Raw genomic sequence first — 20194 nt, forward strand, 5'->3', positions numbered from 1 at the left:
AGTTGTACTTACAAAAGTATTTGTTTAATAACCTCCTTGGGGGGTGTCCCTGTGGTGTAGTGGTCTGCGCCTTTGCTACTCTGCCACATCTGGTTCAAATTACTTGCACCAGAAGGACTGGGGTTCAAGCCCCACGTAGGGCACCTCTGGACAAGAGGCGCATTGAGTCATACCAAAGACTTTATAAAAATGGTATATATTATAAAAATGGTACATACTTATGAAACAGTATGGAAGTTAAACACCCTCCACTGCCAGTGGACTAGCCCCCTGCTGCAGTGATTGCACCACAGCGTGGCCCCAGGGCTATGAAACGGAGATGGGCACCGCCCTATACATCAATTATGGTGTGGGAGGATTCTAACTAATAACCTCCTTGGTTTATTGCATTATTGTGATATATATATGTCACAGTAGAGATGGTGATTCAGGACAATCGGCGATTGTCCTAGGACAGATCGCGATCGGCGTCTGTCCTAGGACAATCGCCAATTCTACCAGTACAGACTGCAATCGCAATCTGTCCTAGGACAAACAGCGATTCTACATGGAGAAATGCAATTAGATTGAAATGTTTTGGAAAATATGATGAAGCATTGTAAAACAGTTTAATCATTTTAGCATACTACCTACATTCACAATTAGTAATTACTAACTATTTAAGGTACATTTGTTCATATTCTATAATGGATAAATTTCATGTATGTTTTCTGATAAAGTAACTTTTGATTCATGGAGAAATTCTGATTAGATTAGATTTCTACCAGGTACCACACATCAGACCTTAATCTGAAATGTTATTAGTTCATTAGATCTTGTTTTGATGGCACATGCTTTTTGAGCATAGCAAAATCATAGACTCTAGTACTGGCTTCATCTTATAAGAACATAATCAAGAAACAGGTCCCAAGCTACTTGTGATTATGATAAGTATACAATTATCTACATGTAGCTGAACAGAAACATTTGCAGGTATTCCTAGAAAGTGTCTTCTAATTGAATGTTATATTTCTAACATCAGAAAATTTTTTTTGGGGCCATTGTTTCTTAAGTTTGTAGAATGTATTTCCTTCAGTTTTGTTAGCAGCAGTGGCAAGATTGTTTTGAATACACATGTATAATAGCATGAATGTTCATCTGAGTTGGTAAAATACATAATGAGAATTAACTGTTCTCCAACTAAAAAAAATTCACTCACCGGAATTTTTTGACCGAATCACTCAATCTTCATCACTATTTGACCCGAGTGCTGCGGACACGTGATTACGCACGTGTGACGTCAACACTGACGTGTGACTTCCCACAACCTTTGACCCAGTGTTGACGTCACACGTGCGTAATCACGTGTCCGCAGCACTTGGGTCAAATAGCTGAAAATTCTGAGTGAAATTTTTTGAGTGGAGAACAGTTTATTTCTCACTTAATGAGATATCAGCTGTTCTCCCACTCAAAAAATTTCACTCGGAATTTTCAGCTATTTGAATTTAATTTCTCGGTTAACGGATTTTTATTTTCAAAAAACAAAAATTTAGAAAATAAATTCCTGAAAACAGAAGGCTGGCTTTCATAATTTTGTTTTTCTAAATTTTTCTTTTTTGAAATAAAAATCTGTTAACCAAGAAACTAAATTGGTGTGGCCTCAGTATGTATAATGTCTTGTTGTAATGTACACAAAATGTATAGGAAAAGAGACTGAGATATAAAGCATGAAGAATGTTCTAAATATTGTGATGTTCTAAAGACAGATATTGAGCCACTTTGGTCCATCTGGAATGGAGATATTGTCTTTGCTGAACTATTATTGTATAGCTTCTGGGTAAGGGTAATATTTTAAAGAGTTTAAAATGTCAAGCTTTGTCAAGAGTTGTGGCCAATAAAATTGTCTCTAAGTAAGAACTGACATTGTGTCCTCCAATTTATTGAATTGAATGAACTTTATGTATGGCAACATGTATTAATTCAAAACAACAACACTACAAGGCTAATCTAACCTACATGTACGTCAGTGATACAAAATATCAATTTATTTGATAGAAAGGTCTACCTAGATCTAAACAAACAAACCTTCACTAACATCAGGGCCTGAAATTCATCTTTGGTTTTCTGACATTTTCATACTCTTCAATATAAGATTTGAGAAATTGGAAACAAGAAATCAAAGGTCTTATACATCCGTGAATATCTTTTATTTCTAAAGATTTCTAAATGCCATAGCCGGGCTATCTTTATCATGCGCTTTAACAGTTAATGCTCAACCACCCTGGGGTCCCAATTTGAGGTCATTGACCTCAGTAGGCAGACTAGCTTTCAATACACTAACTTTAACTGCATTTAGTTCGCATGGTTTTTATTTCGCGCTAAGGCGAAAATGGAGTGTTTGGGTGGTTTCAAGTTCGCGGCAGCGCTACTGTCACATACTGGTACAGTATTGAACAAAAATGTTTGCGGTGGCTTTAAGTTCGCGGTCAAACGGTTGCCGCGAAAATCACGAACATAAAACCACCGCGAACAATTCTGCATTTACCACACCACTTTCAGGAAGGGGATGTCAGCCTTTAATGCTGCAGTACCTGAAAAAGCTGCTAGAGGCAACATGATGCAACATACATGTTTCAAGATGTGAAATTAATTTTCTGAAAAGATCCTGGTAATGATGAAAGACCTCTTGCATGATTTCAACACACCTTCCTATAGGCTGGTAGGATCCACCCACACAGCAGGTGGACCAGAGAATGTTACAAACTTTGATTTGGCCACACACATTTGATTACCTGGTTCTCAGATTTTCAGAAAAAAAAAAATAACTTGCTTAATTTTCGAATAAGAGGAATATCGACTTCGAAACAGTGTCAGAGGAAGAAGTCCTACCTTGGTACACATTTTAGGGAGGGAATATACAACTTAGATGCAATTTTTCTCCCAGCCCTCTGTTTTTATTTTGTTCTCTTGCTGAATTTTTGGTAAGAAATATCTGAGAATAAAGGAAAATAAATTGGTGCACATGTACACCTACGGTGAAAAAAATATCTAAGCAACTTTTTTCATCAAGGTGAGATGAGATGAAAGCTACAAATTACATGAAACATTTTGTTTCATCATCCCTTCAGCAGTTCTAAATCAACTTATTAGTCTACCAGTTTGAAGCACCACACCTCACCCAGAGCAGACTGGAGAAAACTTGTGTCTCCTAGTCCAGCAATTCTACCAGGAACAGTCTCCAAGACAGCTGCGTCCAAGCAGATTTCAATTTCGAGGCTCCACCTAAACAGTAAGTGTTGAGTCATGAATAATATCTTCCTCCAGTGTAAGATCATTAAGAAATCGCTTGTGGGCAAAAAGATATGATTGACTGTAAAGATATGTAAAGTAGTGGAAGACAAAATGCATTTCATCTTGGTTCTGTCAAAGATAACGAAAGAAGTGAGCTTTTTCAAGAAGCCACAAAAATACACTCTAATTTGTCCGTGTTTACAGACGAAAAGAAAACTACACTCCTTCTGAAATACCAGAACCTTCACAAGTTACAGAACAAATGGGGTTCTTCGTCATCCACTGTTTCCAAAAAAGAAGTCGAGCCAACAAGCTTAGATTTAAAGCAATTGAGGGGAGAGAAGCCACACGTCCCACATTGTCATTGTTAAAATTGAATCAACGATAAGTATTGTATCTTTCTAACTACACCTGCTGCTGTGCCGCATGCCTGAAAGTGTGGTTATACTGGCTACACAGAAACAGAAATATCATTTGCAGTTAGCCTTTTGTCAAGAACTTATAATTATGATATCATCGTCATTGTTTACTTTAGGTTACATGCATGTAATTAATAAGAAATCTGGGGGCCGTATATCATTCCTATACCCCGTGGCGCAAGCGGTAACGCAACCCCGCTGCTTCGCCTCCTGGATCAAATTCCGTGGATCCGAAGGGCCCACGTTCGAACCTCAGTGGTCGACTCGAGCTCGGACATGTTGTAAGGGATTGCATTCGTCATTTCGGATGGTGACATAAAGCCGGCGGCCCCGTGTATGAGGGAGCTTTGGGCGTAAGCCTCAAGCGTCAAACCTCTGCACGTAAAAGAACCCAACACACTTATCGAGAAGAGTAGGGGTGACCCGGTGTGATTGGCCAAAAACGCGAGCCGTGGCAAAGCTGCATTGCACTACCGCTAGCTACTTGAAAAAGCATCATGCTTCACCTCAATTGAGGATGCCTGCTGTACTACTTACTTTACTTATAAGCACATGATGCACATGTTACATCAACACTTTTCAATCTCATAATTAGTCTGCCACACACAGAGTAGGATCAGACCTGTTTTTCTCCCAACAGTGTTCTACAAATAGTATAACGTGGTGCATGGTGGATAAATATCTATCTTAACCTTTAGCACAGAAGTAGCAGTTTGGCACTCCATTCTCTATTAGTTACAGAGTTAGGCAGCAGGGAGAAGGTTTAGCTCCTTTGTCTTGGACTTTTGCAATAAGTTGGACATTTGTGTTGCTTTAAATGTCTTTTTGTTCACACTTTGCATTGCCTGATTCTTGGATGGATGAAACAGATCTAGAAGTGGCACTGACGATATATCTTAGCACTTAAAACCGTTAACGCAAAAAGATCAAATTACAATCCTTTATAACACAGGGCATATTTTCAGACTGAGAATTTGCAAAAGGTATAAGTTTACAAGTTAGCCAAGTCACTGCATAATGTTCCTGGATATCAATTTTATCATGAGATATAGCGCTTACTACTCTTACAGCTAGGTACTATTGATTTAGGCTTAAGTACATGTATCAGCTGCTACTTGGTGTCACATGGCCAATCTGTGATTCATGATACCAAGTCTGACAAGTTGCAAGTTGCTACATGACAGTATACATATTTCGTATTTCCAGAGAACCTTAAATGATTATGATTATAGTAGAATGGAACTCGTTGTCATCAAATACTGTAGGAACAAACTCTTCACTAAATACTGCTTTAAGGAACGGTTGCAGTCAGATGTCCAAAAGTTAAGTGTGACAGGCCGTTTAGTGTAATATAACCAGCTGCTGCCGCGCCGCGTGCCTGTGAAGCTGGTGTGTTACGCTGAAGGGCGGTTGTCCTGGCTACACAGATACAGATATACGTCTATATGCAATTATCATTTCTACTTGCAATCTTGTACTTTTCCCTACAAATTGTAGGGGGATATTTTGAGTTCTGGCATTTGGACAAAATGACATTAAGAACTCTCTCATCCTGGCTTTTTCAATAGACACAATGGACCAGTCAACCACTGGAGAAAACAATCTTACAAACCATGTGGAGCCAGAGGGGTTGACAAGCCCATCACAAAATGAAGATAAGCTACAATCCGATGATGTACATGTAAACGTACTGTATGCAGAAAACACTGCAGATTCAAAAAGAACATCAGCCTGTGTTAAAGGCTCTCTTGGTATTCAAGGACATGATGTGTTGGAGGAAGAGGCTGCGTACGTAGCTGACAATGATGACATCCCCTCCTCAGAAGTCGCTGACGTATATTTGATATCTGATAAAACTGAAGCTAAAGACTCCGCCATGTACACTGCCTCGGAGGAAAATGAGGAATTAGATCCTAACACTATTGGAAACACAGAAGAAGCTAAACCCAAGCAAGCAGGAAGTACAGTTACTATGGATTTCAACACCAAGAGAAATGCTAACAGACCTCAACCAGACACCAAAGAAGACGATGCTAAAAATCAGACCTGGCAAGATGAACTCTCTGAAGACATTGACATTGAACCTTACGCTGTTGCAGACATGTGTGATCACGAAACATATCTCAGCACAGCAGCTTCAAAGGCACCACAAACAACAGGGCTTGGTGACACCGGCAAAACAGGCAGCGACCCTGATGCACAGGAGCCTCGGGATCCAAACAACAAACAATTCCCAAACCCGATGTACGGAACAAACGTTCGCCAACAGGCTTCAGACGACTCCAGGAAAGACACGGGAGAACGCAAGCTTCAGACTCCTCTAAACCCAGCAGAACTTCATCCAAATCTACAGTACATTGGAGCAAATGGTGACCAACAAGCACAAGGTACTCTTACCTAATGATACATTTTGGAAACTTCTGACAGCAATTTTTCTTACTTAAAATGCCATTGGATATTCTCTAGTAAACATTCCGAGCAATAAACTGACAAGATAAAAACAGGGAGGAAAACTTGACAACATTCAGAAATTGTGTTTACCTTCAAAGTACAGACTTTGCCATCTGACTTACATTTTTAACTTCGCCAAGAAGGTTATGTTTTGGGTAGCGTTTGTATGTATGTGCGTACGTAGAAGGGCAGCATAATGAGAAGGCTTTAATGAATTGTCTTGATATTTGGTATGTGGGTAGGTCTAGATGAGACCTGGAAATGATTAGATTTTGGGTTGCCTAGTGACTTGTTACGGTACTGCAACGGAACTTCCTGTTTTGATATCTCCTGTTCTGGACATGCTATGGTCCTGATTATTTAGTGGTAGATAGCTCTTTGGACAGCGAGTAAGTGGTATAGGATTGGGCCCCCTATATAGTGGCTTTTTCACCTTTGCCGAGAAGGTTATGCAGAGGGTAAGCATTAATTTGTGGGTGGGTTTGTTTGTGTGTGTGTAGTGGACCAGCATAACTCAAGAATGCCTTGATGGATTTTTTGATATTTGGTATGTTGGTAGGTTTTGATGAGACCTGAAAACGATTAGATTTTGGGCCACCTAGCGGCTTCTTACGATACTGCAGCGGAACTTCCTGTTTTGATATCTCGTGTTCTGGACATGCTATGGAACTGATTTTTGAGTGGTAGATAGCTCTTTGGACAGCGAGTAAGTGGTTTAGGATTGGGCCCCCTAGTGGCTTTTTTGGAACTGCAGGAGCAGGTTTTGTGTCTGACTTTGAAAGGGAATAACTGAAGAAGGGCTTGATGGATGGTAATGATTTTTGGTAAGTAGATAGCTTGAGTGATGATGTACATGATTGAATACTTCTTATGCAAATCAGTTTCTAATTTGCATAATTAATGAGGAAAGTTTAATTGTTCATACATTTCGTAAGTGACTGTGGCAATCTTTAACTTTCTTTCCCTTGCAAATTGCAGCTTGCACACAGGTTTATTTTGAGTCCTGAATGAGATTGCCAGAAAAAGAGATTACATGTATGTGGAAAAAATTCTTACAGTTTGTTTCAGCTTTTCAATGGTTTAACTAATTGGACTATCGAACAGGCTGTTCTGCAGGGTATCGATGTTACTGCATCGCAGCTTGGGTGTTTTTTCTACTCCTTGTGATTCCAGCAATCGCCATTGGACTACTCACAGCAGTCTATGGAAGCAACCCAGACATTCAAAGGGTAAGGTCATCAACCATGAATAGTTTCTTCTGACACGATTTACCTGCTGACATTTTGCTGGACCATCTGCCCCCTTCCTCAGGGAAATAACAGGAGCCAGGCAATGATTATCTCCATGAAAAATGGAGATATAGTTTTGGGTGTGTGTGTCTGTGTGTGTGTGTGTGTGTATGTATGTGTGTGTGTGTATGTGTCTGTGTGTGTGTGTGTCTGTGTGTGTCTGTGTGTGTCTGTGTTTGTGTGTGTGTCTGTGTGTGTGTGTGTGTGTCTGTGTGTGTGTGTATGTGTGTATGTTTGTGTTTCCGCACTACTGTAGACAGCATAACTCCAGAACCTCTAGATGGATCATGCTGATATTTGGTATGTGGGCGGGTGTTGTGAAGCCGAAGTCCAAGGTTGATTTTGAGCCCCCTGGTATGTGACCTTGGTACTGCAGCAGAAATTCCATTTATGTATCTTTTGACCTGGATGTGCTATGGTCTTGATGTTTTGGTGGCAGATAGCTTGTGACGTAATCAAGACATGGTGTAGGTTTGGGCCCCGTAGCAGCTTGTTGTAATAGGTCTACCTTCAGAAGTTCTTACCATGGAAGCTCATCTGTGTCGGTAGTAATCATAATACAATGCTTAACTTTCTTCCAACACTAAAGGTATTCAAGGATCAAATTTTCAACGACCACTGTTGCCTTCTTCAGGATCAATAATGACCAATCACTTTTGAACGTAAACTCACGAGAGTTACAGACACGTGACTTTACTGACAGTCAGAATACTGGACGCTGAACAGGACTACTTTATGGCCCCGTTCATGATTTATATTGAAAAAGTGAAACGGTTCAAATTGTTTCAGCAAAATAAACAGTTCTACTTGTGACCATGAACGCTCCGTAATGGTTTCGTTCCGTTTTATTCTCAACCTCCTCGCGAGGTAGTCTGCAATGGTTCTGAATAAAACGTTTTTTTAATTGTAACATCTTGCTATGGCCCCCAAGTTGAGTTCTAATAACTGGTCTAATGTGGAAACTTGTGCGCGAGAAACTTGATGGTATTCCTCAGAACCAGGAGGTGTACAAAGAAATCGCCAAGGGCCTGAAGGAACACGGCTTCCACAGGACAGCATAGTTGAATGGGCGTCAGAAGGATGACGGCTGAGACACAACGATTTACCGGTTTCGACCTTTTATTCAAAAGTCTTCATCAGAACAGGCTTCAACAGGACAGCAGTTCAGTGAAAGTTTAGCAATTTGTTTTATGATTTCAGAAGTTCTTATTCCAATTGGGGACTGGAAGCATTATTTCATCTTGTAAGTTCTTCCAACAGATTGTTTTTGTTGCTGTTTGTTACAGGCTAGCTCGAAAAATATGCAAGGCTCCAATGTAGCAGAGCCATCCAGTACCACTAGCACTATAGCTGTCACCACAAGCTCTCACGGTACCAACAAAACCATCATTGAGGGCATCGATGGTACTAGTAATCCACCATCCACAATCCACCATAGCATCCATGACCCACCCATCCTTCGGAGCACTGATGGCAAGCCACTCAACCTTTGCAAAACTGATAGTACGAACTCACCCATCCACAAAAGTAAGTAGCATTATTAGGGGACCCATGAGGGAATCATTTCTTCACCTTGCCAACACCTAATAGCACATAAAATATCCATTAACGATTTCTCATGTTATACTATCCACAAAGAAACACGCACCCGAAAATGCAACTTTCTTGGCAAAGGTTATTATGATTATGATACTATCACACATTATGATACAGAAACAGCTTGTGAAGGGGAGACCATGCGGCTGTCTTGTGCAGCGGACAAGCTGCTTGTAATCAACGAAGCCTTCTATGGCCGGAGGACCAGAAATCTCTGTCGCTGTGGCTGGCTTTCGCGGAAGTGTAACATCAATTGTCAAAAAAACGATGACAGGTAAAAGCACCATAGTGTCCCGATGGCGCAGTGGCAGGGTGAAAATTGGCCAAGAACCCAGAGCTACTGGGTTCAAATATGGGGTCCCCTTTGACGTTGTGGGGGGTGTCCCTGTGGTGTAGTGGTCTGCGCTTCTGTTTTTCACCACATCTGGTTCAAATAACTTGGACCAGAAGGACTGGGGTTCAAGCCCCAGGTAGAACACCTCTGGACAAGAGGCGCATTGAGTCATACCAAAGACTTTATGAAAATGGTGCATACTTCTGAAACAGTATGGAAGTTAAACACACTTCACTGCCAGTGGACTAGCCCCCTGCTACAGTGATTACAGTGTGGCCCAGGGCTATGAAAGGGAGGTGGGCACCGCCCTATACATCATTAATGGTGTGGGAGGATTTTAACTAACTTCAACTTTGACGTTGTGCCCTTTGGAAAGGCACTTTACACGACTTTCCTCACTTCACTCTGGTGTAAATGAGTTAGACTAAGGGTTAGGGACGTCCCTTGGATAGGATGTTAAATGGAGGTCCCATGTTTGAGGAGAGCAACACCCCGAGCACGCAAAAGAACCCACCACACTTATCAAAAAGAGTAGGTGTCCTTCCCGGTGTGAGCGGATCAAATAGATCTGTCTGGACTTGCAGCTTGTACTGTTCAGTACAAACCTGGTGTGCTAACATAAGCCGTGAGGTGGTTAACCGGGTTATTATGCAATAAAAACATACAAACAAATGATGCTCTAGAAGCTTGATGGTATCATTACCCTCCTAATATGGCTGATAATAATTTAGAAACTAAATACTCGTTTCTGTTGTGAAAAGAGTTTGTGCTAATATAATGGTTACCATAGGGTAATGCATGGTATAATTGTCATTCAAAACTGTTCTGTTCTTCTCTGTTTTGCATCAGTTTCCATTGAGACTATCATTATAATGGCCTCTTGTTGATGCATTTTAATTTCTACAGTACATGTAAATCCAAACAGTTTCAATGTAATATAATAAGACTGCGAGAAGCCAATGAAGTCTAAGTCATCTTGTATGATCTTGTCTCCTGGAACAGGCCAAACTCGGTCAGCCCCCATACCGCTGTAAGGCATAGATGCCAGGGCTCACCGAAGTGCAATATGCAAGTAACAATTCATACCTTTGGAGACCCCTGTCCGTACACCAAGAAGTACTTGGAGGTAACATACCACTGTGAAGGTGGGTACAAGTATCTACTTCAGAGTTGGTTTATCGAAGGCTGTAAGAAATATGAATTTCTCTCTACTATTCAGTATCTGAAGTAGGGAAATTTACTTAACACATCACCGAAAAGAATTATTGCGAATCAATGGTAGGGTTATGTTTCTAGAACCTTACAGCATTCCAGGATTGGAATGTGACTTTTCAAGATCAAACTGCAGGTTATGAAGGCCCTCTTGTTGTGTGTTCCAAAATACTACTTAGAATAGGAGTCTGTAATTGTGCTGCATACAGTATTAATCTTGTAAGCTCTTGCTCATATTTCATTCTTTATGAAGGAGTGCATGCATGTAACAAAACAGACTGAAAGGCCAAATACATTTTTGAGAATAGGTGCACCATGGCCAGTGCACCTAACCTAAAAATCTAGGTGCACAGAGAGAATTTTGGGTGCACAACAGCAATTCAGAGATTCAGAGAGATTAAGATCCTCTCTTTAGAACTTCAATCTGTGATTTAACAGCTAACCCCCCCCATTATGATTATGGATGCAACCTGGGCTGGCGGGAATGCTGACTATATCATATGCTTTACCCGCAGGGAGCACAGGAAGAATCATGTTTGGTGGGAAAGGAAAAGGACCTGGCCTGTTTAAGACTGCAAGAGGACTGACCGTGTCATTGGCTAACGAGATATTTGTGACCGATGTGCGCAACAAACGGATCCAGGTCTTCAGTATGGAGGGTATTTTCCTCCGCAGTTTCCTGACAGGAGACTGGGAACCACAGGACATCTTCGCAGACCGCAACGATTCCCTGTGGGTCGTTTTGCACGGCAGATATAGAAAATTTCTTTATGAAAATGCCGTAATTCAGTACAGCAAAGAGGGCCATGTCCTTGCCAAGTTTCAATGCAATGGCAGATTTAGACTCCATGGGATTGCCATGGACAAACTTTCTGACAAAATCATACTGACAATAGCACGATATTCTGGTACATTTGAATTGCCAATATATCCTACTGTGGGTATGATACCACATGCAGAGGCCGTGTGGTTTAGCCCTACTCACGCACTGACTGAACAAGAGACACGAACATGCAACATGAGCAGGTTTGCGTCGACAGAAGAAGGACAGATGCCACAGTCTGTAACTGTGGACAAGAAAGGGAACATCTTAATCGCAGACATGGTGAACCATCGTGTTTTAAAGTACAACAAGAATGGAGTCTACCTTTCCAGTTTTGGCAGTCGAGGTAGTGGAGCGGGGAATCTTCATCATCCCTCGGGAATCTGTGTGGAAAGTTTGGGCCACATCATTGTGGCTGACAGTTGGAACAGTCGGCTGGAGATGTTCACAGCTGAGGGAGATCATGTCTGCACCGTGGCCAAAATCAAGAGTCCTCAGCATGTTGCTGCAGGTGGGGAGGGGCAGCTTGTTGTGTCCAAAGTGTATGACTTTGTAACCATCTTTCCCAAATATTAGTGGCATTGTGGTTGCGTAATGCCAGAGAGCTACACCTTGCGCATGTAAAAGATCCTGAAAACAGTAGGGGTCCTTCCCGGTGTGAGTGTATCAAATAAATCTGTCCAGATATGCAGCTTGTACTGTTCAGTGCAAACCTGGTGTGTTATGCCATGAGTCAGTTTATCTGGTATGCAATACTAAGGCCACACCATTTTAATTTCTTGGTTAATATTTTAAAAAAAATGCTTCTCTAAGTACAAACTTAGCAAGAAGACAAAATAAAAGCAGGGGCTGGGAGGAAAACTTGAATCTGACTACATTCAGTCCTGAAACTGTGTACGGAGAAAACTAGCGAAAGAGGACCACTCAGGGGACCGATAAAATCTGGTCTATGTCGACAGGTGGTCAGACAGAATTCTTTCTTCTTGTGTCAATGGTAAAATTATCCAAGGGACCAGCAAAAGGTGATCACATTGACCAGGTGGTAGCTTGAGCAGGTTTGACTGTATATCAATGGCCAGGTGGTCCTTAAGTAGAGGTGGTCAGTAGTACAAATTTGACTGTATCAGGGTACAGACTTTTCTCTTGTTGGACCAATAAGATGACAAATTGGTTTGAAATCTAATTCAAATTGTATGAGATTTCTAATGATTATATCTGATTCAAGACTTAGTACATAGCACTAAGTAACAAACATCTAGGGCCTGGGCCTGGTAAATAAATACAGAGAACAAGTCTGAGTAAGTACCACTCCCGAGAATTAATTCACTAAAACCACTCCTTGGCTTTGACCTTTGGGACTTCAAACACCAATTTCTTTTTCATTTTCCTTGCTGGTAGGTTCAGTGTACATGATATATAGAATGTCAACAGAATTCGAATGGAAACTTTCTTTCCTTTTGATTATCAAATGAACATAACTTGGCATAGCTTTTAATGATAAAAACCTGTGTTTCCCTGTCATTGGTGCTGAAAATTAGTGAAAAGCCTTCGTATTGAATAATTGTAGACAAATGGCCAATGCAGGAGGATACCACAAATTTCGTAAAGCGTTCCATATTTGACAGTATGAGGGATCGGTTTATAGTAGCATGGCTGTCTCCGGCTTTTAATTTTTTTCTGTCCCACTTATTGTTTGGGTGCCAATATGTTGAATTTTCCTTGTTAAATTCGTCATTTTAAGCTTACGAAGATACATTTTCATCCATTTCGATTTCATCGAAGAAAGTTCAGATTTTGGGACGAACATGGAAAAATTTTGTCCTTTCGAACAAGCAAATTTCCGTCCCGGGATGGAGGGACGAGTCCTGGGGACAGCCCAGCTATCTACAAAACTATGACAACTTATCAAACCATAATTTTGTTTTAAAATTTTAAACTGTAGCAGGATTGGTACTTAGTCTAGTGTTTGCTGTTTTGATCATTCATGTAGATCTATGTAAAAGGTTTTCCTCTATACTTTGTTATGTCTCTTGTGTCTGTGTTAAGAGTATAGTTTTTAGTTGTTGTTTTTTCTGTCTTTTCATGTGTACAACTACAACAAGGACAATGCTTGACCATAAAAAGTTCAAGACAGCCAATCAGATCAATCAAGTATGAATTTAACCAAGGTTTAGACATTGTTATTTCAACACCCATCATTTCAACACCTATTCAGTATTCAACTTAGAATGTATCACTGAGTCATTTCTTCTGACCAGAAATCTCACTGTTAGGTCTACCAATGTTTGATTATATTTTGTATATCTTAACCTTCTCCCAGCTGCCTAACTCTGTAACCAATAGAGATTGTGGTGTTAAACGGTTACTTCAGTGAAGTGCTGAAGGTCAATGATTAGACCAAAACTTCAAACTTGACACTTTGTATCATACGGCTATGATTACTGCAATCTACAGTTTTTGCATTGATTTTTGCCTGATTTCAAAATGAAAGACATTTTGTTATCCACTGTGATGCTTAATATACTGAAAATGGGAAATAATGTAAACTTCCATGACTCTGTGATAGGCATGAATAGAGATGTGGCATTAGTATTATTCAATTTTTTCTGTAGAATTCTGTGTCATTCTGTGTCATTGTGACTACAGAAATAAAAGTCTTGTTTGACACTTTGTTTATTCTTGCCCACCTTTTTTTCACGTGCTTGCATAACATTTGGAGTCTGTAGAGGTTGTCATCATTAACATGTACTTTCCCTGTGGTATTAGTGATGATGCAGTCTGTGATAGGATTTAAAGAACTATGGCCTGATTTGCACACATGATTTTGAGCCGACTTGGAGTCGTGCACGTAGAACCCTAGCCTAGGCCACTCAAGTAGCGTTTTCTGGTCGGAAAACTCCACTTGAGCAGCCCAAAGCTCCTCATAAACAGCCCCTTACTCTGAAAACTTGTGCGTAAATCTTAAAACTTGTTGGGCCTATGATGATGAACATTGGAATGCAAAAAGAAAACAAAGCTTTTGAATATGAAACTACATGTAATAAAAATTTGCCTTTATCACATTTAACACAATCTCTGGATGTTCAGTATTGGCTTCTTTGATGATCAAACTAGACTGCAAGTGCAATTACATGTACGAAATATAAATTAACAAATAAACAAAAAGTGGAAAGAAACAATGCTATAGGTTAGGGGAAACAGCAAGAGTAAAGTGACTGGAAGTGGTACATACCTTAGTTTGCCTGCATTATTACAGCCAACATGTTTAGTCCTTCCTGCAAGAGATAATCATATTGATTGAACAAATTGGCTTTGTGGTGGGAGCAAATATTGATTACCCAGGTACTGTAAATGCAGAAATGTTTGCAATGGTTTTATGTTCGCGGTTTTTGCGGTAAGCTTTTTGCCGCGACCTTAAAACGGCGCAAATGTTTTTGCCCTTCCTTCCCCCCTTGTCTACTATTGTTTAATACGCAAACTTAAAACCACCGCGAACACTCCATTTTCTCCCTTCCGCGAAATAAAAACCACGCGAACTTAAAAGCATTTACAGAATATGGTCAATGTAAGATAGCAGCAATCCCTTATAAGGTCGTACAAGTAACTTTAAAATCTACTTTCGTTCATGCCAGACTAATTCAAAGACTCATGACTGAAAAATGAGTTTACGTACTCATACTAGGTTAAAGTCTATTCATCAGAATTCAGTTGAGCTATTCGCAGCATTAAATAACAATTTTTTGTTCCTTACCTCCTTCTTACCTCCTTCCTCTTTCCTTCAGGAAGTCTATAGTATATATCATCATAATTGTCATATAAAATACACTGTACTATATTCATGTGTACAACATATTCAATTTGGTTTACAGTATATTTTCTAATTCAAACAACTTTTAAAATCCACTAGTTGAGTAATCATTATCTTTATTATATGATCAGGAACATCCTGTCAATAGTAACAAAGGTCTTATTGACAGGAACATCCTGTCAAGAGCATCTGCATAAAGATATGATTTACATTGTAGGTTGTTGATATCATAGCATGATGGACAACATCCCAGAGTGGACGTCCCTTGGCCTGGCCGAAAGGCTGACTCAGCCGCAAGAAACAGACGAAGCTGGAAACAGATGAGTAGAGTAGGGTAGAGTAGAATTCCAAGGCAGATGTCCATCTTCCTTACTACCTTGTCCCCCCCCCCCCAACGACCTGGAGGTCAAGGGACTAGGTAGGTAGGTAGGTAGATATCTATAAAATGGAAATCATCAACTGAAAATGAATATGCCTGTGTTCGTGGCGGTGTGGGTACCAACAGTTAGTAAACAAACACACGTGTGCTATATGGGAGAGGGGGACATACCGCTCGAGAAATACTCGCTCGTTTTGCCTTCAAATCACGCTTCATTCGGACACTGCACCATCCAAAACGATCACAAAAGCATAGAGAACACAATATGAGGGAACTCACCTTCCAACTCGGACGCAAAATGTCCACCAAGGATGAATTTTACCGAGAATGTTCCTTTGTTGACACCGACAGCCGCCATGTTTTTCTGTTTCGGAACTCCCGCCACGCGGTGCATGCTGGGTGATAGCTGCTGTCCTTGGTGCTGAACTTGCTTCCCGTGGAAATTATAATCAGCTGGTTTTCTTTTTCAGAACAACAGTTAAAGGCAACTAAAGTAATACTAGGGTAAAAAAAAATGCTGAAATCTTTGTGGTAGTGACATTTACTAACACTGTTTAGCACATTTGCGTAATAAGTTAAAACTTTGAGCATTTCAAAACCGCACAAAATGTGCCGAACGATGATCCCCTTAGTTTCGCGAGCCTACAAAAACTCCGGCCACGATTTTCAGTGACTTCTCACTCACATCACAACGACGCCGTATTTTTGCATCATTGACGTTGCTATACATTGTGATAGTGTTGAACTAATCATGTATAGAAATGACTAAATGAATTGACTTTCAAAATACGATTTTTGGACCTATCGATATTGCTTGGGTTTCCTTTAACGTCAACTCTTATAAATCCGTCGCGTACCCAAAGACGGTCACATTACATTAAATGTGAATCTAATGCATGTTGCCTTACGACCAACAATATAACGTTATCTTTATTTCTTTAAAAAAATGTTTTTATTGATTTTTCATATGAAAAACATAAAACCACCTAAAAACTGAATGTATGGCACATATAACAATAATACACAATTTTTCTAAACAAAACTTTTGAATCAAGCCAGAATTAAGAAGGTAACATGTTACCTTCAAAATAACATTGATCTTTATTTCTTTGCTTCTTGCCTTAGCAACACTGTGTAGGGTAACGTTATAAGACGAAAATAGCAGTAAATCACAATAGTTAAAATCGGATATTTGATTTCATTACCACACAACTATACAAATGAATAGGAACCTAGGAGAGAAACAAGAGATAGGTCGCCACCATTACATTGCGTACAGCTGACCAATTGTTCCCAGCTTACAACTTTCAACATGATATACCATTCTATGTTATAACGTTCACAGGCCCATCTCAATCTATATTCTAAGCGTCACAGAGAAACGAGAAGAAGCCGAACCTGTGCTGTTTTAGAACCCATGCCTTAGATTACTATCAGAAGTTCTTTCACAATATGTCTGCATATACCTAGCACAATAGAGCATGAATGTACAAAATAGTTTATCGTCATCCTCATCACCATTACCGTAAGTAAATATTATAAATTCTCGTCTAAATATGACGAACCAACCATCCAACAAAACAAACACAACATGAAACATTACTGATAAATGGGTGTACGAAATGACTTGGACCTTATCGTAGATGACTCAAACTGAATTAACTTGAATATTAAAAGCAATGGATCATATACACTGTGACATGAGATTCACAAAAATCCAATGCATATAATCAGACGTGTGTGCTAACCATTCTGTTCCCCTTGAATAGTAAGTAGTCTTTAACAGATTGTGGAAGGGGGAGGGCGTTAATTTTGTCCTCACCGCCTCTCCCAAACAACGACCGGATCCACATCCGACACAGTCGCTGGAGATTGGGGTAACAATTTCTGTGATTCGACAGTATGAGTTTGACTTTACTGTCCTTTTCTGCGAGATCTATCGGCTTCTTGCCGCGTTCGTCGGCTGCCTCGCTGTTCGCGCCCGCTAGGAGTAAGAGTTCGACGGTCTCCACGCTGTCTATGCAGGGGTGGGCGGCGTGGTGTAGAGCCGTGCGACCCTGGGCCGTTTTCTTATCCACATCCGCATCTGGAAGAGAGGGATGGATGGAGGGATATGTTATGCCAGGTAGGTTGATTGATAAAGGAAGGAAGGAAAGAAGGAAAGAGATAAATGAGAAAGAAAGAAAATGTGAAAGAATGAAAGAATCCCTTTCGTAATTTCATACTGTAGTACATAGCTACGTTGAGGTACAGATAAAACGTTTTCTATCACTTCCGTTTTTTAAGTTATATGTATCAGTTCTTTTCTAGGGTTTCATGCGTCAGTTTCCCGTTTGTGTGTGTGTTATATAATGTTTTTGTGTATAAGTTGTGAATTTATGTAAAAGTATTCTAGTATGCAAAATGGATGTCATTTTGTCTTCACAAAAATACCGTACCTTTACGGAGAAGCCTCTCGACTATGCCCCAGTCCTTAACGCCGTAGTGCAGCGGGGTGAAACCCAGGTTGTCCTGTGCGTTCACATGCGCTCCTCTCGATAGCAGCCAAACCACGTAGTTAAAAGACCCGTACGCTGAAGCATGGTGCAACGGCGCGACTCCTTCATGGAAAAAAATAAATGTTATTATGTTATTATGCTGTTATATATAGAGAAGATGGATAGATAGATGGATAGATAGATGGATAGATAGATGGATAGATAGATGGATAGAGAGAGAGATCAATAGATAGATTGATAGATAGATAGATACGCCAAAAATAATTACTCAAGCAACTGGATAAGATTTTCAAACAGTCAGACGTTTCAGATAGCATCCGCTATCTTTCGCCAGTGACTAAAGATCTGAAACGTCTGACTGTTTCAAAATCTTATCCAGTTGCTCGAGTAATTATTTTTGGCGTATCTTATTACCTGGATGTCTAACCTTCATCAACGTAATAGATAGATAGACAAACAAACCTTCGACGCTCTTGACGTTGACGTCGGCGCCGCGTGACAACAGCAACTTGAAAGCGTCGACAGCGTCCGTTAAAGACGCCAGGGCAAGCGGCGTGATGTTCGAGTCGTCCTTCGCTTCCAGATCCGCGCCTCGCTCAAGCAGAAGGTGAATGGCGTCGTGATGGCCTGACGTTGCCGCGTCGTGGAGAGGCGTCAAGTTCCCGTTCTCTCTCCCGTTGACGTCGGCACCCCTGTCTAGTAACAGGTTGATGACGTCACAGTAGCCCCCGTACGCCGCGTGGTGAAGCATCGCCTTGTTGAAGGTGTTCAGATCAGCGCCCCTGGCGGACAGGAGGTGTATTGCAGCGGTGTGGCCGTTCATGGCTGCGAAGTCGATTGCCGCCCAGTCCTTGCTGTCTTTCACGCTTACGTCTGCGCCGTGGTCTAGCAGTAGGATTATAGCCTCGCAGCAGCCTGTCAACGCGGATAGATGGAGCGCGGTTTGCCCAAAGTTTCCCTTCTGGTTAACGCTCGCGCCTCTTTCCAACAGCAGCCGCATGGCGAGCGGGCGCCTGTGCGCGGACAGGAGAAGCGCAGTCCTGTTGTTCTTGTCTTTTTCGTCCACCTTCGCGCCTTTGTCTAGGAGGAGGCTTACAGCTTCGCAGTGCCCTTTTCTAGCGGCACAATGTAGCGCCGTCCACTCGTGCTTGCGCTGTTTCTTGGCTATGTCCGCGCCTTGTTCAAGTAACAACTCTAGAACAGAGCAGCGCCCCTCTTCGGCGGCATAGTGAAGCGCAGTACAACCGTCCTCGTCAGTCGCACAGATATCTGCGCCGTTTTTTAACAAGAAGTCAACAGCAGCATGATTTCCCGTCTTCGAGGCGCAGTGAAGCGCTGTACAGTCTTTCTCGCCCTTAGCGTCAATTTCGACGCCTCTTTTTATCAGCATCTGGATCGCTTGACAGTGCCCGTTCTCTGAAGCACAGTGGAGTAAGGTGCGTTTTTTATTGTCCGTCGCACCGATGTCTGCACCGCCGTTTAACAACAACTCTATAGCAGCACAGTGGCCATTTTCTGAAGCACAGTGAAGCGCTGTTCTTCCTAGCCAGTCCTGCACGTTAATGTCAGCGCCACCGTTAAGTAAGGCGGCAAGAGTGTCACACTGTCCTTTTTCTGCGGCTCGGTGGAGTTGAGTACCGACAAATTCGTCGACAGTAGAGACGGCTGCTCCACTGTCGAGCTTGGAGCAACAATCGTCATTGTTGTCGAGTGGTGTTGTGAGGAAACTCATGTCGTCTGGTGTTCTGTCAGCTGAATAATGATGGGAAGAAGTATGATATTTGTTTGCTACATTGTGACTGTGTTCGCTTTCATTGTGGCCTTCATGAGAAATGAGCTTGTCCAATTTGAAGGGCAAGATAACAATGGTACTAGAAAGACCACTTAGATAGCTAGCCTGAAAGCACACATGTTTATCACAGTGAGTGAAGGAAACTAATTATCTTGTCAACTTACAGAGCCAATTTTGCCAATTACGTATGTCTTAAACTCATTGCTTTCATGATTCAGTGAACTGGGTGGCTTTGGTCTCAAAAACGGAAAGGACAGCTTCTACCCTTGAAATCACAAAATGGCAAACACAAGTCACTTTGTAATATTCTTTAAAAATCGATA

The 20194-nt window shown here is 41.1% G+C and overlaps 1 protein-coding gene and 1 long non-coding RNA gene across 2 annotated transcripts in view; both read right to left on the bottom strand.

Moving 5' to 3' along the window:
- The window catches only part of LOC136420952 (uncharacterized), a 70819-nt gene extending 54874 nt beyond the window's left edge, over positions 1-15945 (bottom strand). The window contains exon 1 of the long non-coding RNA XR_010753364.1: positions 15861-15945. This is a non-coding gene — a long non-coding RNA (uncharacterized lncRNA). The remainder of the gene's footprint in view (positions 1-15860) is intronic.
- A 1105-nt stretch (positions 15946-17050) lies between these two features.
- On the bottom strand, positions 17051-19811 carry LOC136421029 (putative ankyrin repeat protein RF_0381). Its single transcript, XM_066408174.1, has 3 exons — positions 18542-19811; positions 18020-18181; positions 17051-17667 (listed from the first exon to the last, which is right to left on the bottom strand). The coding sequence occupies exons 1-3, from the start codon at positions 19809-19811 to the stop codon at positions 17312-17314; spliced, it is 1788 nt and encodes a 595-aa protein (XP_066264271.1). The 3' UTR covers positions 17051-17311.
- Positions 19812-20194: the final 383 nt, after the last annotated feature.

This window comes from Branchiostoma lanceolatum, chromosome 15, assembly GCF_035083965.1.
Source record: "Branchiostoma lanceolatum isolate klBraLanc5 chromosome 15, klBraLanc5.hap2, whole genome shotgun sequence".
Classification (NCBI taxonomy): domain Eukaryota; kingdom Metazoa; phylum Chordata; class Leptocardii; order Amphioxiformes; family Branchiostomatidae; genus Branchiostoma; species Branchiostoma lanceolatum.